This window comes from Glycine max, chromosome 12, assembly GCF_000004515.6.
Source record: "Glycine max cultivar Williams 82 chromosome 12, Glycine_max_v4.0, whole genome shotgun sequence".
In the NCBI taxonomy this organism is placed as follows: domain Eukaryota; kingdom Viridiplantae; phylum Streptophyta; class Magnoliopsida; order Fabales; family Fabaceae; genus Glycine; species Glycine max.
Genome location: NC_038248.2, coordinates 8,591,658 through 8,618,329, shown reverse-complemented (window position 1 = coordinate 8,618,329; position 26,672 = coordinate 8,591,658). Strand labels below are relative to the sequence as shown.

At 34.1% G+C, this 26,672-nt stretch overlaps 1 protein-coding gene across 1 annotated transcript; it reads right to left on the bottom strand.

The window, feature by feature from the left end:
• Positions 1 to 16,553: 16,553 nt before the first annotated feature.
• LOC100801718 (protein DETOXIFICATION 40-like) lies at positions 16,554 to 22,857 on the bottom strand. The gene is given in 8 exon segments (XM_014764651.3): positions 16,554 to 16,841; positions 16,960 to 17,046; positions 17,168 to 17,286; positions 17,782 to 17,880; positions 17,883 to 18,019; positions 19,169 to 19,225; positions 21,210 to 21,841; positions 22,382 to 22,857. Coding segments are annotated over 8 exon segments (1,551 nt in total). The 5' UTR covers positions 22,736 to 22,857; the 3' UTR covers positions 16,554 to 16,775.
• Between the last annotated feature and the right edge of the window lie 3,815 nt (positions 22,858 to 26,672).

The following is a 26,672-nucleotide window of genomic DNA, read 5'->3' as shown; positions in this document are numbered from 1 at the left end:
ATCTACAAGTATTTAGTTTGTTGCTGCTAGTTCAAGAGGCTATAAACCTATCTTGTTTCATGACACAATAGTCAATAGTCAATAGCCAATTAGCCAGGTACTTTATGCCTAATATCTTCGTCTAGCTTTTTGGCTTCTCTAACCTCTTTTGTGACTTGGATATTTCTAATGGTTATCAATTACTCAATTAATTAGTTCGTGTATTTCATGTTTCTTTGTGACTTGTGATGATTTTTTATCTGATGAATTTTATCTCTTCCAGTTGCATAGAGGTCTCCCTTTTGGTCCAAGATAACAACCTCTGACCCAAGATTGACGCAAGCTCTCCAAAATCTAATCAACAACTTTAACTGTGTTTTATTCTCTAAAATATATTTCCTCACTTTAAAGAATTAAATCCGTTTGTAATATAGAGTAATAGTACAAAAAAAAAAGCTAACTACACCGGTGCATGAAGGTTCCCCGCTATTGAAAGGTATGGAGGATGGTCATTGTACACAACCTTATCCTTGCATAGACATAGACTATTTCCGGATTTAAACCCATAACCAACGGTACCAAGGCACAACATTACCGCTGTGGTAAGGCTTGCCCTCAATCATACAATTGAACATACTAAATTTTCGAAGTTAAATTATTTCCAATTAGACCAACACACTTTGATAATGAAATTAATTGTTTAACCTCATGTTATGGGCACAAAATCAGAGAAGAGAAATAGCCTATCTTCGAGGGCTAGGAGCTAGGACCTCCAGAAAGAAAGGTAAGAAGAGAAATTATATTATTTATGATTGTCTTTTCCTTACATTCAAGTAGCCTATATATAAGAAATTAAGATGCTGAAATTTGAAAAATAGAATTTAGCACTAGCATACACACTAAGAAGTGGCAGACAACCATATTCATGTTTATCCAATCATATTCTTTCTTAACAAAATTAGTATTACACAAAATCCTTGAGATGCAGTGGTTTGGTGATTCTGCGTGGTGGCCTTTGGGAAATATTTGTGCTTGTCTCCTTCGTGCTTGGTGATGTTTGTTGTATTGCTTCCTGTGCTTGCTGGACCATAACACTCCCTGGCCTATAAAAAATACCTTTTCCTCAAGGTGTTGGGACCTCAATGCCAGACTTCAAAACAACTTGGTGACACAGTTCAAAAACAAAAATTGCTAAAACACGAGGTGGGTTTAGAAAAAATAACACGTGACTGCAGTTTGGGCCATGGTGATTTGGGATTGCTGTGGAAAAGATGTAGGTGTAGAAAAAAAAGTGGGTTTTGCAGTAACACAAAGGTCATGTACAGGAGATAAGGGGTTCAAGACCCTTGTGCGGAAGCCGTGGTGGTGCATGATAACGCTATGGTCAAGCGCGTTGCGAAAGGAAACGACATTGATAGCCAGGGTGGTGGAAGAAGACACGCAGTGGTTGTGTGTGTCGACATCGATTCTGACTCGGCAGCAGCTGCAAGTGACGACGCTATGGGATGACGACACTGTGGTCGTTCATGTACCAAAGGACTGCAGAATCTAATTGAACCCCATTTCTGCCCAGGTCCTCCAGTGTTGTTTCAGCTAAGCTCACATGGTTCATCAGTCTTCCCTAGATATGCTTCTGCAATTTCCTTCATCTTGGTGAGAATAAAGGCACTAATGTGGCTAGGGAAATACTGTTGCCCATTAGCTTCCACCCACACATCGCCATTTAGAGGCTTAACAATGTTGAATGGAACCATTTTCATCTTTTTTTACGTTTGAGCATCACCAAAGCGCCTAACAATCAACCACTTGGTATCAAGGAGAGTGTTTGGTGGGTTGGGTACAGCTTGAGGCACAGCTGGGGTACCTACAGCAGCTCTGTTGTACACAAAAGGACAAGTTCCTCCATGGCGTCATAAGGGACTTTCTCATCGGCGCAGTCCTGTACCTCGAGCACAAGAGGAGGAAGACTATTACCGCAATGGAAGTTGTTTATGCTCTCAAGAGGCAAGGCACGGTGACGTGGTGCTACAAGCTTCACCGCAGTGTCGCCTTCGCTGCTAGAGTTTGCAACATTTATGCGGAAATTGCTTTCCATTTTCGAGGGTAAGGTGGGAGATGATGAATGAAGAGTTCTCTCAGTACCGAACAAGCCTAGCAAACATTTTCAGGTGCTCTCAAAATCAATCCCAAGGGATTGAGTTGGATGTACATAAGGAGAAGGTGTGTGTAGAAATGAAAGGAATGGGTCCTACAAAAATGGTTGTTGGTGGATGGTTGTGTGGAGAGGATGCCATGGAAAGAGGTGGTTTGGCGGGTGGTGTAGGCTAGCGTGGCAGTCATGAAAGGCAGCCATTGGAGCTCAATGAAAGCACCAATTGTTTTGGGCACAAAATCAAAGAAGAGAAATAGGCTAGCTTTAAGGGCTAGGACCTTCAGAAAGAAAGGTAAGAAGGGAAATTATATTATTTTTTATTATCTTTTTCTTACATTCAAGTAGCCTATATATAGGAAATTAAGATGTTGAAATTTGAAAAACAGAATTTAGCATTAGCAGATACACTAAGAAGTGGCCAATAACCATATTCTTGCTTATCCAATCCTATCTTGCCACATCACCAATTCTTAATAGAATTAGTTTTACACAAAATCCTTGAGATGTAGTGGTTTGGTGATTATGCATGGTGGCCTTTGGGAAATAATTGTTCTTGTCTCCTTCGTGCTTGGTGATGTTTGTTGTATTGCTTCCTGTGCTTGTGAACCATAACACCTCATGTTATCATTTATAGGTTACAACATAAAGTTGCGAGATCTAAAGCCTGATTGGTATAGTTATGGACTAAGCTACATTGGGAAGCAAATTAAGAGCTTTAGTTCTTGACAAGTGGCTCCGTTTTGTCCTCCCACTTGTTCAGCCTCTTTGCTGCTTCTTCAACCTACATCCAAGAAAACTTTGGTTAGAAATAACTAACTTATTACCATGCATATATACATAGTAGAGTAGAATGATCAAAACTCCGTTTTATTTACCTCTTTATTCCAATCCGTTCGAAATATGACCCACACTAAAATAATTGTTTTCAAAATCGTTCCACCTTGCATTCCCAACCATATTCCCTGCGCACAGATACCCTCCTCAACACGTGCATGCAAATTACATGTAATATATACGATATTCTTGCATTATTAAATCAAAGCTTAAGATGAGAAAAAAATATAACACCAATTCATATCCATCAACATACCTTAGCACTGAATTTAAAATAGAAACCGAGAATCAAACCCAATGGTATGCCAACTCCATAATAACAACCAATGTTCACATACGCAACGAAAATTTGCCATCCACATCCAACGGCCACCACCTTTTCATATATGTTACGTTATAATGCGTGCATTGGTTTCAGAAATTTCTAACATTCACTCATAAAAAATGCCATATGCTAACAAAAAATTTTAACTTTCATTAATATTATGAGTTTAATTGTAAAACATTGCTTTTGAAATTATTTCACATTATTAACCGATTAGAAATTAATCACCTTGGGTATCATTTTGAAAGTAATTATTACAAAAATAAACATTTTTACCACACATGATTTACTCATTTTGTAATAATTAGAAGGTTTTTTTTGCTAATTAGTATCCTTAGGGCATTGATTAAGAAACTAAAATAAAAAATTTATTACAAAAATAATAGGAAAATGCAAAAAAAAAATCAGGGTAGCATAATTTTGTGCATCTCAATAAAATAATTTTTCTTTTTAATTCTTTAACCATTTTTTGATCAATGGGAAAAATAAAAAGAAGCAGGCAAAAGAAAACTAAACAAGCCTAGGCCACAAATTGCCTGGAACATTAGCATCAAGCAGTGAGGCTAATGGCAGCGAACACTGGTCACAAGTCAAATTAAGCAAGGATTGGCCACCTTGCTTTGGTAACTAGTCGGCTATCTTGTTTCCTTCACGAAAAGTGAGAGAATTGGATATTCCATGGTTGTTGCTTAAAATAATGAATCTTTGTAATGAGAGCTACATATGGATGACATGAATGCACTCTAAGATTGATAAGCTCCAAAGCGACTTTTGAGTCTGTTTCACATATAATATGATGATCACCTAGGGACCATGCGAGTTTAACGCCATGAACCAACGCAAATAGTCCTACATGAAGGGATGTAGTAACCTTACATGATCCATAGAAACCTATTACCTATTCAGCAACTATGTTCCTAATTACTCCTCTGAAGCCTGCTTTGCCCGGATTCCCAAGAGAAGAACCACCAGTGTTCAACTTCAAGAAATTTAGTGGTGGCAGACTCCATGAGATATAGATAGCTAAGTGTCCCTATTGCCTCCACGTCGTTGATGCGTAACAATGTCGAGTGTAGCAAAAACTTGAAAAAGAAGACGCTAATTTTTCCAATCTTCATTATTGAAGATGAAGGAATTGCAACACCTCTAAATGAACCAGCAAGTGATAGGAAACATCAAACCTTTCGGGCCAGTCCTATGATGTTGGAGCCAAGTTGTATTGTCTTGCTCCATAAAATCCACTTGTAGAGCATGATGAAGAAGATGCCAAACTTGTTGAGCTTTTTGGCAATCACGGAGAATGTGAAGGATTGTCTCTTCTTAATCAGGACACCTGCAAAAAAAACACATTAGTAGACAAATGTCTAAAGGTTAGAAAAGTATTTGTGAGAAGCCTCTTATGGCTAGTGAGCCATAAGAAGAATTTTATATTTTGAGGGATGTTAATGGACCACATCTAGGATCTATTGTTTGTAGAGCCACTAAGGGATTCATGGGCTTAAGAAGAGTCATTGGTAAGAAGTTTTAGATGTGTAACAACCATTAGAGGAAGCATCCCAAATAATAGAGTCCTCCACAGTAGGACACAAATAGAGTGAGATGAACTCCTTTCTAACCTCCTGAGGTAACACTATTGCCAACCAATCCCATTGCCACTCACCATCTTGATAAAAGTCTTTTAGCTTCAAGTAGGCATCCTGATAATGGACATAGTCAATCATGGAACATATATGTCCCAATGAACTCCACTTGTCATACCAAATAGAAGTGTCTCCTCTCCCAACTCTGAATTTGAAACCAGGTTCAAGGATGTAAGCCGCCTTTATAATTGAGGCCTATGTGTAGGAGCAACCCTTATACTCCTTTGTAAGGAAAACATTATCCTCCTTCAAGTACTTGTGTGTTAAGATCTGAACCCAAGGCTTATGTTGATCATGCAATAGAGACCACATATGTTTCCCTAAGAGAGTTGTATTTGTTTCTCTAACTTTACAGACTCCCAGTTTTCCTTCCTTCAAAGGCTAAGTTATTATGTCCCACCCCACCCAATGATGATGGTTGTTACCCCAAATAAAACTTCTTGAGATTCTATCAATCACATCACATATCCCCTGAGGAATCCAGAAATTTTGCATGGAATATATGGGGATTGAGTTTCACACTGACTTAACCAAAGTAACACGTCCAGACCTACTCAAAGTTTTTGTTTTCCACCCTGCTAATCTCAAGTTCAATCATTCCAAAATATAAGGGAAGTCTTCATTCTTGACTCTACCAGAAAGCATGGGGAACCCCAAATATTTATCCATCTTCTAAGTATGCTAGCATCCCAGAATGGCTGCCAATCTACTTGACTTTCGCTTAATGTTCTTGGAAACAATGAATCTTGATTTCTGGAAATTAATTTTTTAGCCTTGAAGCTTTGCAAAATTCATCCAACACCTTCTTTATGATATGTGTTTGGGAGGTGGTAGCTTGAGCAAATAGCAAGAAATCATCGACAAAGAACAAGTGTGAAATATGTGGTCCACCTCTGGAGACTTGGACAAGCTTCCAATGCTTGCTCTGGACTTTTTGGTGAACAAGCATAGCTAATTCTCCACACAGAGAACAAAAAGATACTGTGACATGGGGTCACCTTGTCTCAAACCTCTCTGAGCTGGGAATAGTTCAATCACTTCATTATTCCATTTTAAAGATAATGAAGTACTAGAAGTGCAATTCATAATCAACTTCATTATTCCTCTACTTTACTGTTGTTTTAAATGAAATAATGAGGATTTTAATATCATTTTAATTTTGACCAGTGGGATTCAAAAGAAGAAAATTACAAGTGCTTTGGAGGAAAAATTGATGCAAAAACGTGAAGAAAAATCCTTAAAGAAAAAGTTGAAGATTGAGACAGCTTGTTTAGCGCGCAAGATAGGCCCAACACGTCTTCTCGTTCAGCGGCCAGCTCAGGCTTAGCACGAAGAAGGCCCACGAAGAAGCACAAAGGCACGCTAAGCGCGTGATCACTGCCATACTTGCTAAGCCCAAAAGGTCAGCTTAGCGCGAGGTCGTGAATTTTAAGCTACCTTAGGCCTATAAAAGGAGTAGGAAGTAAAGGAGAAAGACACGACTCAAAGATCTCTAATAAATACATCCAAAGCTTTAGTATCTCTAATATGGGAAACGCTCTTGCTATAGTCATTCTCCCTTTCTCTTTCTTTGTCTATCCCCTTTCTTCTTCTATCCACATCAGCCCCTAAAATGTAAAGCCTCTCGTGACAATGAGAGGTTAAACCCCCATTGTTGGGAGTCTAGCAACCAATGTCATTGTAATGTAATCTTTCCTTACTATCTATTAAATGCAATTCCAATTTTATTATTTCTTTCCTGTGCTTTATTGTATTGTATGGTCTGATCATCCATGCATTTGTTTAGGGATTAGGCATGGAGAAATGGTAATTTCTAAAGAACTGGAAAATGGCATCTAAATGAATCATTGCTAGGGATAACGTGATCTTGTTTTCCTATGAATAACTCTCCAAACTTCATGCAATTTACTGTTTTATCTCTACAAAGGGATTTAGGAGAGAGAATAGATAAATTAGGCTTTTCATCATGAGAGATTAGGATTGAGTATCTTAGTAAATGTGGGTGGAAATTGAAATAATATTAAATAGAGAAACACCTTAACATTACGTCAAGGGTAGTTAGGCATACTAGGCCCTACAAACATATTTTAAATTCTAAATTTACCTTTAAGCATTCAAACGCATTATCATCATCTTTATCTTCTTTCTTATCATCTTTTACTTTAAATCTTTATATTATCTTCTACCTCTCTTTATCTTCTATTTTAAATTCTTTATCTTTCTAATTCTTGACTTTCTCCAAATTTTACATTTACAATTCTTAGTTCTTTTACTCTTCTCTTGCTAAAAAATTACGATATACACCAACAAAAGTACAAATAAAGTCCTTATGGATTCGACACTCAGACTTCTGAGTACTTTACTACTTGAGACAAATTGGTACACTTTCTAATAAGTTAACAGGGGAAAACTAAACTCATGAACGATAAGCTGAAGAAAATTCCAATTGCCATAGCCATATGCTTTTCCAAAGTCAATTTTAATCATCAATAACCTTGACTTACCCTATTTTTTTTGCATACAATGAACAATCTCCTAAGCAACAAGTGCATTATCCCCAATACCTCTCCTTGGAATAGAACTACTTTAGCAGGGACCAATAAAGTCATTTATGAAAGGACGGATCATGTGAACAAGAATTTTGTAAATTTCCTTAAAAAGAACATTGCAGAGACTAATTGGTCGGAAATCCTTAAGTTGTGTAGGGCTATCAACTTTTGGAATAGGGACAATACAAGTCGCTACTAAGGAAGGATTCACATCTCCAGTAACATACACTTGAGCAATGTACTCACTAATATCCTTCCCAATAACATCCCAGAACATCTGATAAAAGATAGGTTGGAATCCATCTGGCCCAGGAGCTTTATAGGGACTCACAGAGAAAAAAACATCTCTAACATCTTGCAAGGCAACAGGCTGAAGAAGTGAATGCGCCATATCCCGACTAATTTTAGGAATATCATTCAGCAACAAACAACAAGGATTCCTGTCTTGAAACACCCTTTTGAAATAGCTAGTGGCCTTTCTCTTGATAGTATCCTCATCAATGGTCCATTTGTCATCAATCTGTAATCTAATGATCATTTTCCTACTCCTCCTAATAACTGTCTGAGTATAGAAGAACTTTGTATTTTTATTCCCCAGCCTTACCCATTTCTCTTGTGATTGTTGATACCATAAGACCTCCTTCTGATATAGAATCTAGTTGTATTGCTTTTGGATATCTTTCTAAAAAAGGACTAAGTCTAATGAGTAGCATAAGTCCAATTGTCTGTGAATACTCTTGAGCCTTCCTTCAGTTTGTTGCTTCTTTCTAAAGATATTACTAAAGACACCAATATTAAATTTGATGGAATCTTGAGTAACCACCCCCAATTTTTTGAAAATTGTCCTTCCTATGTTGCTCCAAGCCGTAGTAGCCACCTATGCATACAATGGATGCGATAACCATGCTTCCTGTAAATGAAAAGACTTATGCTTACTTTGGGCCTTGTGACAGCTAATGAGGAGAAGATTATGGTCAAAACAATGACGATTTAATAATTCGACCAACATATGAGGGAACTTAATGTGCCAAACCATGTTTGTCGTGCATCTGTCAAGATGTTTGCAAACATGGCCTCCATTCATTGTGTTTTTTCTCCAAGTGAAGAGGCCACCAACAACTGGCATATCAATAAAATTATGAATATCTAGTGCGTCTTTGAACAATAAAGATCTAGACAACAGGAAACTTCTGCCTGATACCTCTAAGGGCTGAATTATTTCATTCATGTCACCTGCAATCAACCAAGGCCCATTCACCATAGTTCTTAGTGTAGCAAAATAATCCCATAATCGAGCTCTCACTACTGGGTTAGGAGAAGCATCCACCCCAAAACAATATCAAACTTGTTGCAACTTGCTAACAAAGAAGGTGATAATCTGAGGATGAGAATCAATAAGTTGATAAGACAGATCATCTCTACAACAAATAATCCAAATGCCCCTTGAGTGACTGTTAGTCGTCATTTACAACTAACTTTTGTGTTGAAAAGCTTTATGAAAATCATGTCTTTTCCCCAATTTATGGTTCTTTTTGTAGGTTTGTACATATTTTTAGGTTTAGTTTGATTTTTATCCAATAGATATGCCCGTCAATGTGAATTAATGAGTTTTCAACTTCAGTTTTAGGTGAAAAGATGAAGAAATAGAAGGTTGTTGCAGCTGGTGTCTCACTAAGCGAGACATGTGTGCTTAGCGAGTAACATCCGCTAAGCGAGACATCAGCTCGCTTAGCGAGTGAGGAGAATCTGGAAGAGAATTTGCCACGCATGCACGCGCTCAGCATGCCATCAACTCGCCTAGCAAGTCATTTGTCTCTTCTAGCGCTCAACGCGCTTGACTCGCTCAGCCAAATATCACTAACTCATGCTTAGCGCGAAAATGGTGCTAAGCGAGCCTTTGGCAAAAAGATGAAGTTGGCGAAAAAGGATGGATATCCAAGAGCTTTGGCAAAAAACACAGAGAATTACTACGTGAGAGACGCAACAGGGCAAGGGAGCACCAAAAACCCCAGCTTTCAAGAGGATTTGAGGTTTTAGAGTGATTTTTAGGTTCCTAGAGGTGGATGAGACGTCCTCACTACTATGTAATTTGAATTTTGCTTCCAAAACCTCCTATTGTAACTGAAATGTGATAACTTGCCATGGAAGGCTAAAGCTTTTGTTGGGAATTTCTGCTGAGTCTTGATGTAAATATTCTTTACTATCTATTTAATGTTGTTTTGATGTGTTCATTGCTTCTATCTGCACTTAATTCTTGCATGCTTTTAGTATGATCATCCATTTGTGTGTAAAGTTAGGATTTTTAGCATTGGAAAATGTTTTGAATCCTTAGAACTGGATAGAGCAGGGCTTGATAACTGCATTACTGGACACAGAGTGCAGGGTTTTAATTTTTAATATGTTGTAATCGTAATGCAGTTCGTTTAGACTAAGTTCGCCTAGACATCCGAGAATGAGGTTTAAATAGAATTAGTCCATTCATGCGAGGGATCGGTGTTTGGTATATTTTCCCTCAACATAGAACACAAAAATAACCTTAAATAGAGAAAACCCTTTAATTACATCAAGTCACTCGGTAGAAAGGCACAACGTTTTAATCATCTGTTTATCTTTCGTATTTACTTAGTTAATTTTGTAGTCATCTCTAGAATTGCAATTATATCCTGTTTTTATTTCTATTTCATGATGTTACACAAATGTCTACTTACTGAATGAACGTTTTTCTGAATGAAACAAACTCCCTGTGATTCGATACTCGGTTCTTACTATTTTATATTACTTGTGACTCAGTCCACTTGCTGATAAATTTCACAGTTGTAATAGAGGCGAAAGAGTGACCAATGGCCTCTTGAGTGAATAAAGGTTTGAAGCCAACCTTTGTCCAACGTTGTTGAGTGACAGAAAATGGAATATGCATCTCATACAACATAAAAATAAAAGGTTTGTATTTTCTTATCATATCCTTCAACTATCTCCAGGTGCCCTTTGTTGGATCAGGGTCAATCTCGTTGGTGGGAATAGCCCTTGACACCAATTCCATTTCATCAGTTTGTTCCATGATGTTCTCATCAACCAGCATAGAATATTGTAATGTTGATGCTTGCACTAATTCATGGTGGACTTTGCACCCCCTTCCACATTAGAAATAATTGGTTCAAACTCCTTACCTTTGAGAGATGGTGGTCTTTTTTGGATTTTAACAATCAAATCTTCATTAACCCCCATTGTCACACTTTTTGTAACCGTATCATTCCCATCAATAACCAAAGATTTTGAATTGAAATTTGAAAATGGCTAATGATTGTTTGTTGAGACTAGAGGCATCTTGTGGCTGAGAAGTCACTGTCGTCGTCATTTTTTCCTCCGACATACATGGTGGTGGAACAACTACCTTCATGGGTTTTGGACTCATGCATTCATGGGAAAAATGACCAGAACACCCACAATCAGAACATATGCAATGCAACCCCTCATACTCCATCATATACCAATGGCCCCTCATCCATACTTTCCCAATCATTGGTTTATTCATATCCACCTCAACGCATACTCGTGCAAATTTGCCTCGCTTGACATCTAAGGTGTTGGCATCCACTTTGATGGGTCTCCCCACCGTGGTTGCTAGAGAAAGCATGACACTTTCATCATAGAAATAAAGATTAAGCCCTGGAAACCTAATCCACGTCATTGTTTTGTTGATCGTTGCAGTCATAGCTACAAACTCTGGGGTCCAAAGTTGCACTGCTAGATAGTGATCGAACACCATCCAAGGGCCTCCATCCATAACCAGATTTTTGTCCTCCCCCAAGTTAAACTTTAACATGAAGAAGTTATTCCCTATGTCCATCATATCAAAACCCACCTTAAGTTTCCAAAGCCTTATTAATATCTCCTTCAAGACATTCTAACCAATAGACTTGCCTAACAATTTCACCACTAGCACATCTTGCCAAGGAAACCTCAAACCATCAAACACCGAATCATCAATGTGGACCATTTTCTTCAATGAGTTTCCATTTTCAAACTCTATTTTTGTCATATTCTCACGTAAGAGATCCCTTCTGGTACGTGAAGGTGCCCTTTCTTTATTCTCCATCATCTTGTCTTTAAAGGAAACATTTGATTGAACAAAGCTGCCACAACCGTCTGGTGGTTCCTCACCCAAGCCGTGGTATCCCGAGGTGTCTGTAGAGAAAATGTAACCTTTCAATGGTTCCATTACTTTTCCTTCTAATTCTTTAACCATTAGAATATTGGTTAGCATTTGTCTAATTAAAAATGTATTTAATCCATATAAATATTATAAATCTACAACGTGATAGTATTGTATATAACAATGTGACACTATAATATACCAAATGAATATACTCTCTAAACTAATAATATTATCTATTAGTAGGATGTAATGTAGCTAGACCTCTAGACATACAATGGTTTCATGTAGGCATGATTCATGAAATTGTCTGCATATAGTTTTTATATCAATGGTTTAATTCTTATTGGGTTTTACTCCCCATGTTATGAGAAACATTTCTGTATAATTCGTTTGTGTTTTGGACAAGATTTAATAGATTAGCATGAGAATTAGATTGTTGGAAATGTTCTTTGTTATATTTTGGTCTCATAAGCTTATTGTGTGTTGATGATTATAACACATATATATGTAGAAGAATTGTTAAAATAAATTAGGAATTAATATTTCAAATAATAAAATTAAATTGAGGGAAATTAATATATTAAGATTCAACGATAAATACTTTCAATGCATTTTTAGTTTAATTATTTATTAACTTTTTTTAATTGAAAATAATATAGTTTGATTTAATATATACATGTTTTGTGCCATGTAAATATTAATATTGTGTGATGTTTATATGATTCATGAGGTGCGATAACATGTTACATTGGGATTATAACATTGTGATTGAGATTAAGTGTATGTGATAAATTGAGTATGGGTTGAATTGACAGATAGATGTGCATTGAGATTTTGTATGCATTAAGTTGTGATCTATGAACCGTGAGTATTGTGATGCACGATGAGTATTGTGATGGGATCCACTGTGGGAACCTGATGAGTTTAATCACTTTGAGGCACGATGAGTTAAAATGATTTTGAAAACAATTGAGTAATTATGTGTATTGCATAGTTCAAACTCCAGTGGCTCAAATATGATTTTAAATGTTTGTTTTAATGAGATGATTAGTCATATTAATATTATTACCATGTGATATGCATATATGTGTGTACTTTCGTTTATCTCTACCTGTTTAGGAATGTGATAATTCACTCCCTGTGTGTTGTTTGAGTTTGAATCATGTGATGATCTCGAACCTTATATTTGTGGGAGCAGATGGTTAGGTGGATGGCTTTAAAGAACCTTGTGCTAGAGAACGCTGAGACATAACACTCTGATAGAATGTGGCATTGGGCCATGAGTTTCTATATTATTTACATAATATTCTGAACATGTTACTTTATATTGTTCTGTTGTTTAACTTGTTTTCCTTTTGTAAAAAAATTGGATGGTCTTGTTTTGGGCCAAAGATTTTTTCATTCCTTTATTTGATAACTTTTTAATTTGATGATTAACGTGGATGTGAACCTTTTACTCATGTGAACTCTTTTATGCTTAAAAAATAAAATCTATTTTATGTAACTTCGCATTTCCATGTATTTTATTATATATATATATATATATATATATATATATATATATATATATATATATATATATCGGGATAGAGGGTGTCACAGAAACTCCACAGCAAACTGGAATAGTGGAAAGAAAACACCAACATTTATTGAATGTTACTTGAGCCCTTCTTTTTAAGTCCAAGTTACCACCAATTTTTTGGTCTTTTGCCTTATAACATGTTGTTTTGCTTATCAATTGTTTACCAACTCCATTTCTTAATAATGTGTCTCCTTTTGAAAAATTATATCGCAATGCTTATGACATTTTTTCCCTTAAAAGTCTTTGGTTGCATATGCTACACTAGCACTCTCACTAATAATAAAAAGAAACTTGATCCTAGAGTTATTGCTTATGTTTTCTTGGGCTTGAAGCCTCACACTAAAGGGTACATTACCTTTGATCTTTCCACTAGTGCCATAGTGGTTCTAGACATGTCCTTTTTTATGAAGATTGCTTCCTTTATGCCTCTCTTAGTGTCTCTCAATTTTTTCCCATATTTCCTGTGCATTCCTATCCTACCATTTATCATCATGGTAACGATTTGGATTTTTCTTCACTTACTATCTCTGATAATTCTCAGTCACCTAACACTTTTGTTGATCATTCACAATTAGATTCTTCAGACACTTTTTACGAACCATCAAATTCACCAGTTATTATTACTCCTAGAAGATCTGATAGGGAAAGAACCAGACCAAGCAAGTTTCAAGACTTTCACACTACATTCACATCAACTGTTACTAATCAATCCTCAAGTACTCGTTATCCTTTAGCCTCGGTTTTATCTTACAAGAATTTGTCTCCTACATACCGTAGTTTTTTATGGCTACATCCTCTAAGAGAAAACCTAAGTCATTTAAAGAAGCTTCTGAATTAGACAAGTGGATCAAAGCAATGAATGATGAAATTGAGGCTTTAGAGGCTAATCATACTTAGATTTTGACTGACCTTCCTCCTAACAAATTTGTTATTTGATGCAAATGGGTTTATAAATTTAAACACAAGACTGATGGGTCAGTAGAAAGATATAAGGTACGGTTAGTAGCAAAGAGGTATACTTAGATTGATGGTCAAGACTACCTTGATACTTTTTCACCAATGGCTAAGATAACTACTGTGAGATTATTACTTGATTTAGTTGTTGTTAACAACTGGCATTTAAAACAATTAGATGTGAATAATGCATTTTTTCATGGAGACCTCAATGAAGAAGTTTACATGATTTTGTGTCCTGGTATGCACTCGACCAAACATAATTAAGTCTGTAGATTACAGAGATCTTTGTATGGCCTTAAACAGGTCAATAGATAGTGGTCTGCTCAATTGTCCACTTTCCTCATCTCACATGGTTGTAGACTATTTTTCTAATCATTCTTTATTTCTTAAGCAGCACCATCAACCTTCTACTGCTTTATTGGTTTATGTAGATGATATTGTCTAGTTTATGTAGATGATATTGTCTTGTCTGGCAATGATCTTCTAAAGATTAAATCCATCACTCAGCTGCTGGATGAAGTTTTTAAAATTAAAGACCTTGGTGACTTGAAATTTTTCCTTGGATTTGAAGAGGCTCATAGTAAACAAGGGATCAATATTTGTTAAAGAAAATATGTTCTTGATATATTGCATGAAACATGTCTCTACTCCAATTGATTATGGTGTAAGACTACACCAACAATCTGGTACTCCACTTGATGATACAGAAGCTTCATCATATCACAGACTCATTGGTCACCTCATTTACCTCACCAATACAAGGCCTGATATTACATATGTAGTGCAACACTTAAGTCAATTTGTAGCTCATCCTTCTTCAGCTCATCAACAAGCAACCTATAGAATTCTTAAATACTTGAAAACAACACCAGGTTTTGGTTTATTTCTCTCTACTTCCAGCATACTCCAACTCAAAGCAATTAGTGACTATGACTGGGTAGGATGTATTGACATCAGACGATCTATCATTGGCTACTCAATTTACCTTGGTAGTTCCCTTATTTCTTGGAAATCCAAAAAGTAGGCCGCAATCTCTAAAAGTTCATCAGAGGCTAAGTATTGTGCACTAGCTAGTGCTACATGTGAATTACAATGTTTAACCTACTTGCTTGATGATTTTGGGATTGTTTACACTTAACCAGCTCTTTTTTTGTGACAATCGCTCAGCACTTCATATTGTTGCTAATCTTGTCTTTCATGAACGCACAAAACATATTGAGATAGACTATCACATTGTGCGAGAGAATCTACATTCAAGTCTTATCAAGTTGTTGCCTATTGCTTCTGCTCAACAACTTGCAGACATATATACTAAGGCACTTCCTCCAAACGCTTTCAATTTTCTTTAATGTAAGCTAGGAATCTCAAATATGCATTCTCCAGCTTGAGGGGGGATATTAACCATCCTAGTGTAACTTGAATTAGTTGTTAGTTACCCAACTAACTAAGTTTGTTATAGTTAGTTTGAAATGGTTAGATTTCTCTTAAGATAGTTAGAGAGTATATAAGTAATGTAAAACACTTTGTACTCTTCAATCAATGATAACCATAATCTTGATTCTTTCTTTCATCAGATAATTTCTCTCTTTCAATAATATCCTTCACAAGCTATCTCTTTTTCTTCTTCTTCCTTCAAGTTCATCAATGGCATTCTCTCATACCTTTGTTACTTATAGTATAGATTTACATAATGAGGTTGACCCTTGTATTGTTTTTTGTCTCAAACTCTCTCGGTACATAACAAAACTTTTATATTGCTTATTAGTTGAGATCAAGATTAATTTATAAATATGCTCCTATATAATTTATCAAAAAATCTTTTAAGGATAAAATCATAAGCCATACATAAACACCAAAGAAAAGTAAAGGTTGAAGGAAGTCTTAGGCCACACAGGAGTCACAAGGCTTTCTAGTCTCTTATTCAACTACTCATATGCTATGAGCCTAATGATGCAACCGATGAACTTGAGGTTGAAATATCTTTATTTCTTTATGAGAGTGCATTTTAAAAGATAAAATGTAATGATATCTATTTTTTTAGAAAATTAGAGATTAAAATTCTAATTAATTTGGGATTTGATTATATATGCTTTTGATTTTATCACAATTCTCAACCAATTTTCCATTCAATAATTATAAGGGTATTTTATTCTCTAAAGTACATTTCTTCATTTCAAAAGACTCAATTTTTTATATATATCGTAATCATAAAATTGAACATAAGATAAATTTTCAAGAAATTAGATTATTAATTTCCAATTAGACCAACACATTTTTTTGTCCTGCTACAGGTATTTCTAGTCCATTGAGCCAAAAATCAATCTTGTTCATGGTACTGTTGATCCGAAAGATTTTTACACATGATGAATACGAAATTTATTGTTAAATAGATCATTTTTATAACATGTTTGTTCTCCCAACATGTGAACACAACGTGACTAACACTACGCAAACTATTCGGGTTAGACCAACAAATTGGTAGTGAAATTATGAATTTGGCCTCATCTTACAATTTATTTACAACAAAAAGCTATGAGATCTAAAGCCCGATTTGTGTTATTGTATAATTGTGGGCTAGGCTACATTGAGAAACAAAGAGCCTCAGTTATTGACAAGTGGCTCCGTTTTGTCCTCCCACTTGTTCAACCTCTTTGCTGCTTCTTCAACCTACATTAATTCAAGAAATTATGGTTAGAAATTATTAGCTCGTTAACTTCATACACATTACATAGTAGAATGATCAGAACAACAGAAGAAGGTTGTTTATAGTCTTCTTCTTTTTTACCTCTTTATTCCAATCCGTTCCAAATGTGACCCACACTAAAATAATTGTTTGCAAAACCGTGCCACCTAGCATTCCCAACCATATTCCCTGCACACAAACACCGTCCTCAATACGTGCATGCAAATTAAATATATACCCCTTCTTGCATTATTAAATCAGAGCTATCTTTTGGATGAGAAAGATAGATAACACCAATCGAGTAACATACCTTAGCACTGAGTTTGAAATAGAAACCGAGAACCGAACCCAATGGTATGCCAATTCCATAATAACAACCAACGTTCACATACGCAACAAAAGTTTGCCATCCACATCCAACAGCCACCCCTTTACATTACGTTATAATGAATTAATGCATTACAAATAATAAGAGAAGGAATCTACTTAATCCAAGAGTAAGTTTAAAGAATTACTCCCTCATAATTTATGAGTTTGCATTATTAATCGATTAGAAATTAATTAAATCATGTATAGTTTTTAAAGTATTTATTTAAAAAATAAACAAATTAATTTATCACACATGATTCAATGGTTTTGTAATAATTAAAAATGTGTGTGTAAATTGTACATATTTTCTATACTAATAATATTGTCTGTTAATAGGATATAGTGTAGCTAGACCCTAGATATAGAATGGTTTCGTGTAAGTAGGGATGATTCATGAAAATGAAATTGTCTATATATAGTTTTTATATCAATGGTTTAATTCTTATTGGATAAAAAAACACGCGGAAGAGAGGCAAATCCAACCATGCATGGATGTGCATCACATTTTTATTTGTAGTGATTGGAATGAATATGAAAGTTAAATGAAGATATTACCAGATAAGACAGGTTGAATGCCGTTGAGAATAATAGAAAGAGCAAGTAGAGGACAAAGATCTGAGACAGCAGCAGCCACCTCTTCACCGTCTGTGAAGCATAGCTAATGACATCTCTTATTGCCAGCACCACAAGTGCTACAATAACTGATATTATGAAAGAAATCAATGTCACCACCACAACCGAAAATGACGCTGATTTTGGATTTCTTGCCCCTAGTTCATTGCTCACTCTCACACTGCATGCATGGCACACAAAAAATCATGTTTAAAATTATTGACATGTTATGTGTTCAATGAACATCACTACTATAAATATAATCTTTAACAACATTTTTTTTTTTATCTAATAACACTTAATATAAATATTATTAAATTTTTTTGACAATATTTAAAAATGTGACAAAATCATAAATAATATTATTAATATATTTTTTAATATTTATCAAATATTACGTATAATTCATGTTGTTAAAAAAAATTTATGATATTTTTAGATTTTATATAACATCTGATAAAATAACAAAAAATATATTAGTAACATTTATTAATAATTTAACAATATTTTTTGAAAAGACTTTTAACAATATTTTTATTAAGTGCTAGACAAAAAAATATTATTAAAATTTACATATATAATAGTACATTAACAAAGTTAATTTTATTTAAAATTATTTTTAAAATAATGTGATTTATATTTTAATATTTCTGTTATAAAAGAAAGTTGATAATAGAATTCAGTATAAAAAGTTAATGCAAAAATTATTTAAATTTGCTTCAACTCAAATTCACTATTAAACTTAGATTTAATTTATCAACTCAGAATTAAATATGTGAAAATGCAACTAATAAATCTAATGTTATAAAGGATTTTAGGAGTAGGTACAAAACACAGTTAAAGGATTAAGTGTGTTTGGAAAACTATTCCAACCACACGTTGAACGAAAGTTTCTTATTTTCTCATGTAAAAACAGAGAAATAAGAAGGAACTTGCTTTGACATTCAACTGTGTCATAACGTGTATTCAAGCACAACTTAAGAATAGTTAACCATGTTTTATTGGTATCATGTCATCCTAATTTCTTTCAACAATTTTCAATCATATATCAGTTAATTAGAATTTGAATTCAAAATTATTAGTTAAACTAAAATAATTTTACATTAACTGATCTACTATTTTAACAATATAATAACCCAAAAAATATTTTTTTTAATTAGTACTTGTATATTTAAAATGTTTGTCAGAATTTTCTTTATTTTCTATTTAAAACATGAATATTTTTCAACAAATGCTAGTGTAATTTAAAACAAAATAAACAGCATTAAAATAAAAGCAAAACGAAAGAAATAAATTCAAAACTTCAGTTCTATATAAAGGATTATCAAACCTTGCAGCTGCGTTAAATCCAACTGAGATCATAAAAACCCATCCAGACACTGTGGTACTGCAATAAGAAATACATGTTAATCGAACAGAAATTAAAACTTGTTCAACCAATTGCCTTATTTTAGAAAAATTACCACACTCTTTTTTGTAAATTTTTTAAAAATAAACGATTATGTTCTTACAAATAATCGTTTTCTAACGTGCAGGAACATTAATTGGATTGATCAAGATATAACGAAGTGTTATTATTCAAGAGAGAACAGAGATAATTAATTAACCTACAATAATTTGAGTGTCACATAAGGACACAAAAACCACATAGGCATACATTTTGATGGACCCAAAGGCTAAATAAAAGGAAAAAGAATATTCTAAATAGCCCAACGAGTACAGTCCACATACAAGTTGATATGAGGAGATTTGTTTCGAAACGCAACACCATCGTCCATCATGCTATTTTTCGTTTCTCATTTGGAAAACGTAAAACCGTGACTTGGGTGAAAAATTTATTTTTGCATTTTTTATTCAAATCGTGAATTAATTTATTGAATAATTAAGAAACTAAACATGATTATTATACGTTGTTTAAATTATATTTAAAATGCTAAAAATGAAAAAAAAAAAACAAAATAACAATATGATTACGAGATTATATTTAAAATAAGTTAGAGTTAAACAAAATATATTATCAATTTTATATTATTTTTTATTTAAAATAATAAAATAAAATATTATGCTATATAAACATTTAAATAATCATATAGTGATTTTATTCTAATTCATTATACATATAATTTTAAGAGGTGCCGCCACTTGGATGATCTAATCCCTATTTCCTTCTTTTTCATATTAATACTGAAATCTCATCTCATTGTTTGTTTAACACTAAAAAATGCGTGCCTGGATGGCGGCGTTTAAGGGAATAGATTTTGTCCTAGGATTCCAAAAACATCTCTTTGTTGCACTACTTGATTGCTACTCGACAAAATACAAGTCATTTATGACGTGCTTGAAAACTGGGTTCTGTTTTCTACTTCCTATAAGGGTCAAAAAAATTTCCATGAAGATTCTTGTTTTTAAATTTAAATAAAGTACAACAAGCCAAAATATGTTGCAATGTGACATACTATTTAGACTCCACAAAGGTTGTGGTCTATGGTTTCTATAGAATCCCTGGCTTACAAGTTGGAATTGGATTCAAATACAACTTTTTCATTTATATTTATCTTATATCTATTTTTTTTACTTTTATATTACTATCACGATTATTTTATTTTTTGGTTTTTCATTTTAATGTTGACAAACATAATTTTTTTTTTTAATTAGATTCTTCTTCTTAAACCAAAAAGGAACGAATTAGATTATTCCTATACATAATCCAAAATCATTACAACTTCTCTACTTTGAATGAATCCTTTCCCTTTTAATTCTTATTTTTTTTTAATTCTTATACAGCTCTTTATCCCTCTCCATTCAAACTTTTGGAAGGATGGTTCTAACAAAAGACAAAAAGAAAAATCTAATATATTCCCGATGTTATGGCAACTAAAAGTTGCTACAGGCATGGTTTCTCACGTTTCTATTCACACAATTATCCTGCTTCCAACACAGAAGTGGTAAAATAGAATTGAGATAGGAAAGAAAGTGAATATATGTTTAATAATTTTAAAGAGTTTTAAAGTGTAAATATTTTATATTATCATCCGTCACAAATTATTGTTATTATGAGTTACAACTTTTCATGATTTATTACTGTATAAAAGTATAAAATCATTTATGACTATCACATGCATCTTTATTTTTATTTTTTTTATCAAGTATTAATAAGTAATAGGTAAAAGTAATCCTATAGATCTCTTTGAACATTTGAATTTGAATTTGAATTTTATGAATGAAAAAAAATTAAAATGAAAGATCCACTAAATGTGATCAAATATTAATGGATATTCCATTCTAATGTCATGAATAAAAAAAAAATTCATTTTCCTTATAATTAATCTGACATGTTTAGAAAATAGTGTATGTGAAGAAAAACAACTTACCAAATAGATAGAGAATCCAGAGCCAACTCAGGGTGAGGAAGCAACCCTGCAAGCAGAACCAAAATTTGGAAGTACCAGGTCTCTAGGCAGAGCATCACCGCCGAAGCAGCAGACAGCTTAAAAAACTCTGGCAAGCCCGAAAACGCTTGAAAACTGAACCCTCTCCAAGTGTGCTTACACTTTTCACTCTTGACAATGTACACAAACTGTGCAATCACAATGATCCACCACGAAACACTCAACACCAGCGACGCACCCAACAGACCAAGCCCCACCTCGTACACAACAAAATAACTCAACACAAGATGGACCAACAACGTTGCTGTTGAAATGTATGCGCTTGGAGCCACTATGCTCTGGGCTTGGAGGAATTTTTGAATGGGGAAGTTTACAGCGTAAGCGAAGATTTGAGGGATTAGGCCGTAGACGAAAAGTGCTGCTGCGGATGCGATTCTTGGGGATTCTCCTAGGAAGATTAGAATGGGTTCGGAGAAGATGTATATGATGGTTAGAATAATGCCTGCTAGCGTCAGAAGCACCGTTGATCTTTGCAGGTATATGCCTAACATGTCGAATTTTTTGGCACCGTATGCTTGTCCACATAGTGTCTCAACAGCACTTCCCATTCCTAACTGTTCGACAACATCACCAAATATGAAAATCATAACTGAATTATTGGAATTCATACACCCCCAACACCAATTGTCTTTCCCTACTTATATATGAATGAGTTTAAAATATTTGTGAATTGACCCTGGAAATGACTATTTAACAAACTTATCAATGATAATTTGTAGTTAAATGGCAACTTAAAAATCTTTTTACACCGGTGCATATATACTATATTCTCTATCTAAAGAAATCAATTTCTATGCAAGATCATTCTAAAATCTTAGAATATTTGGACTAATTGAGAATATAGCATGATGAGTGGTACATTAGTTCAAGAACATAATGTTTAAAAAACGGTTTGTAAACGTCATTTCAAATGCAACGTCAAGGTTTTTGGAGTGTCTGAGACTGCAATTGTGGCCACATCTGTTACGTTGGTTCATAATTTCACTTAATATCAAGAAACACGATTAAATTGCGATTGCGACCATAATTTTAAAACTTGTGAACATAATTTAGCAGCAATGAGATGGAGAGAAACAGGGTGAGTAGTACTGTACCATGAGGCCATAAGCGAAGACTTGGATGCCGGTGTTTCCAAGAGAAGCAGCAGCAAGTTCAAGGTTACCGAGGTGGCCTGAAAAGATTTGTGTGGACATGGACATGACATAGTTGATAAGGTAGACGATAACAGCAGGAGCAGCAAGGTGAAACAAGAGCTTCAACTCCACCCATGTTGCCGGTCCAAGACGCTTCGCGAAAGGGACGCTAGTGTTTGAGAGTATTCGCTCAAGTTCACCATCTGATCCATGCTTTGAGCTGAATGATTGAGTACAAGAAGGTGGCTCGGGTGAAGGTTCGTTTGAGACCAGCAAAGGTTCATCAATGTCCTTGTGAACTGATGTAGAATCCATTTGGGAACTAACTTGTTTATGTTTGGAAAATGTTGTGGACTAAGCCTTTTTTCCCTCTGCAGCAGAGGAGGTTTTGAGGCTCAACTACAAAAGGATTGGATGGGATTATATATTGTCCACTCTTAAATACGTTTTTAATTCTTTCATTTCATTTGTTTTTGTTTCTTGTCTTGGTTATAATTTTTTTTTAAATAGTCATTCTCATTAATATTATTTAGTGATATGTAACCTGTATCAAACCATGTCTAGTAAATTTTAACAGCTTTTGATTAGATTTATATAGAGAGAGAGAGAATAATAAGAGATGGGCTAATATGGTGTCATATGTATAAAAAATAATAACATGTAATTAGAGGTTTAATCCTTTTGTTTGTGTATATAAACATCAGGTAAGAAAGGTTAACTTTCAAATAAATCGCAATACATTGAGTAATTTTTTTTAGTATAAACTACAAATATTTTCTAATCAAAATAAAATGATTATGAACAATAATTTTTTTAAAAAATATATATATTTAATGTCATTACAATTATTAGAACTCAAATTTAAAACTACTGATTAAAATATCAATTTAAAATAATCTCGTTTAAGTTGATCAAAGTAATTAATCTCATGATCCAAAAATGTCCTGAATTTGGGCAGATAGAGATGCACGGCAGCGTGTACAAGGTCGCTGAGGCTGGTCATTATGATCCATAGAAATTATCTGGTGGGAACTTTAACTAATACATGTGTATAAAATTGTGTTAACAGTGCACGTATAGTATAAACATGTATAGTTTTATACGTGTAAAATATTCATTAGCATACGTAAAGTAGAAAGTTAGTTACAACTTAAAAGTTTCTCACTCGATGCTACTGCTATTAAAAACATGCATGTTGCATTTTCAAGAAACGTGAGTCTAATGTTTGGAAAGAAAAGAATTTAGACCCCATCATGGATCAATCATGGTCTGTGCTCAAGTTTTTCAATTAGTAGTATTTCAAATGGCCTACATGGTTAACAAGTAACACCCCTTATTCGCTTTAGTTTAAACCCACGAAAACAAACAAATACAAAATAAGAATTGAGTTCTAGAATCTCTTCTAGCATCAAATCAATAGAAGAATGCATGTGAGAACCAGTATGTGGTTATATGCATTGAAAGTTTTCTTTATTAATTCAAGCGGTAATTAAAAGCCAGACAGTTAAATTCATATTGAAATTTTCGAACCTTAATTTACTTTAACAAATTATTTAAGTTTAATAGAAGTGGTGGTTAGCTTACAAATTTTCAGCCATCGATATTACAGTAACATCTGTTGGGAATTTTCAATAAATCTTATAAAATACCAAATGAGTACTAAAACATATTACGTCAGATTATCAAGAGGTTTTAAGTTTTAAAGAATATCTGGATTCATAGAGAGCTTGATCAACACGCAGTCTGACAGTGGTCACGAACAATTGATTTAATGACCTTCCTCAACCAAATCATTTTCTTCCTTATGGGACTTTCGTTTTCTCTTCAAATGGGGAGAGGAGAAACTGTTTATTGATTTTGTGTATTGGAGACCATAACTGTGTCTTATGTTTTAAACCTATTAGGGTTCTCATTATCACCTAATGGATCAAACTGGTTTTCGCTCATTAAGTTCATATCAATTTTTCTGACAGTCTAATGGGCTCACTTAAATAGATCACTTTATGTTGAACTCATTTAAATGTAAATAATTAATATAAATGTTATAATATAATATGTAGCCCATATTAATTAATTAGGAATTATAAAATTCCTAACAATCTCTCACTTAGACTTCATATTAACCTTAGACATTTATATCACAAAATTTTTTAGGCGCGCAACTGTATATTATTTACTTTTAGACTCCTTTTCTACAATCTGATTCATCTCATATAACAACAGGAAACCATTGCAGTTTTCATCACAATTTAGCGTGACTAAACCATAATGATCACCACTGTTACTCATACTTGATGACATAGATTAAATATGGATAAGCGGCATGAAAATTACATACAATGTGATCTTATCATGAAAATTACATACAATGTGATCTTATCAATCCGAAATGCAATACAAATATTGCACACAAAACAAACTTAGAACAGAATGATAAACATCAACTTTATTTCTGCAGAAAATCCAAATAACAAATATTTGTAAACCGTAAGATATAGAACATAAGTAAGACTCCCACTAAACTAAGGTATTGTCAGGAATTATACTCATATGAGCAGTGTGATCGTGAAAAAACTTTAGTGTCATACCTTTAGTAAGTGGATTAGCTAGCATGGAATGAGTTCCTATATGTTCTATGCAAATATGTATTTTCTAAATTCTTTATTCAATAACCAAATACTTTATGTCAACCAAAAAAAGATACTTTTACTTAGTTGAATCCTTAACAAGACTGCTAAGATATTGTCTCAATAAACATCTGATGGCTACTTAATGTTGGCGACAACAGACAAGCCAGTTACAATAATTTAGCAATCATAAATTCTAGTATGATGTCTCATAACAAAATATTAACTCCACCAACATGGTCAAATATGAATCCTTATATGAAGTGATTGCTATCAAGATATTCTGAAATAATCAAAGTCATAATACCTAATTATCTCTAAACTTCTAGACTTTCGATATGAAAACATGTAGTTCCTTATTCTCTTCAATTAATGCATAATGCACTTTACTACTTTCTAGTGTTGCATACCAAGATTACTCATATATCACCTTAGGACTCCCACAAAAAAAAAATCAAATTCTAAATTTTATACATGCAAATTTGGGATTCACATAATATGATTAATTTAAACCATAGTAGTAACAACAACAATTAAAGAAGAGAACAATAAACATGTAATGCACAAATAATCTTTATGGTAAATTTCAAGACCCAAACAAGATATCTAACGCACCATTAATCCTCAATCTTTGGATTGAAAAAGACTAACTGCAAGTGGTACTCTCAACGCATTGATCAAACATTGGTGATAAGTCCCGTCAAACAAAAGTTGTCTTTGGACACTCCATTGCTCACATGGAAATCTTATATGATGATTATTCTGGTCAAATAATGATTGTCTTTATAGTCAATGCCTCCCTTCTAAGTAAAGTCTTTAGCAACTAGATGAGCCTTATATCTCTCAATAATACCCTTTGAATCCTTCTTGAGATTGTTGAGGTTGCCCTAAAGGTATTTGAGGGAGAACCTCATTGTTGTCTTGTTCTGGAACAATGTCAATAGTTTGATCATTGTCTTTTATTACTGGAGTTGTGTCTTAAACAGTAATAGGTACGAGGACTTTATCACCGTAAATAACAGGTTCTTCCTCAAAGACAACATTCTTTATGTTCTCTTCCTTCCCAAACTCAACTTCCTCAAGAAATCTCGCATTTCCCGTCTCGAAAAAGGATCTTAAGGTGGGATTGTAAAATTTATAGCCCCGAGAGCGTTCAACATAGCCAACAAAATAACAGCTAATTGTTCTTGAGTCTGACTTTTTTTTATATGGCCTATAAGGCCGTGCCTCAGCAGGACAACCCCAAATGTGAAAATGTTTAATGTTTGGCCTTTTACCAGTCCAAAGTTCATAAAGGGTTTTATTAACTACTTTACTTGGCACCCTATTAAGGCTTCTCTCCAAAGTGACTCTAGTAAAGAGGAATGACTAATCATACTTCTCACCATATCCTTAAGAGTTTGATTTCTTCGTTCTGTTACACCATTCATGTTGGGTTTGCCCGGCATAGTGTATTGCAGAATAATTTCACACTCTTTGAGGAAAAGCACAAAAGGTCCTGGACGTTGTTCGCCTGATCCATCATATCTGCCATAGTACTCACCACCACGATCAGATTTGACAGTCTTAATCTTCTTTTCAAGTTGAAGTTCAACCTCAGCCTTGAAAGCCTTAAAAACGTCTAG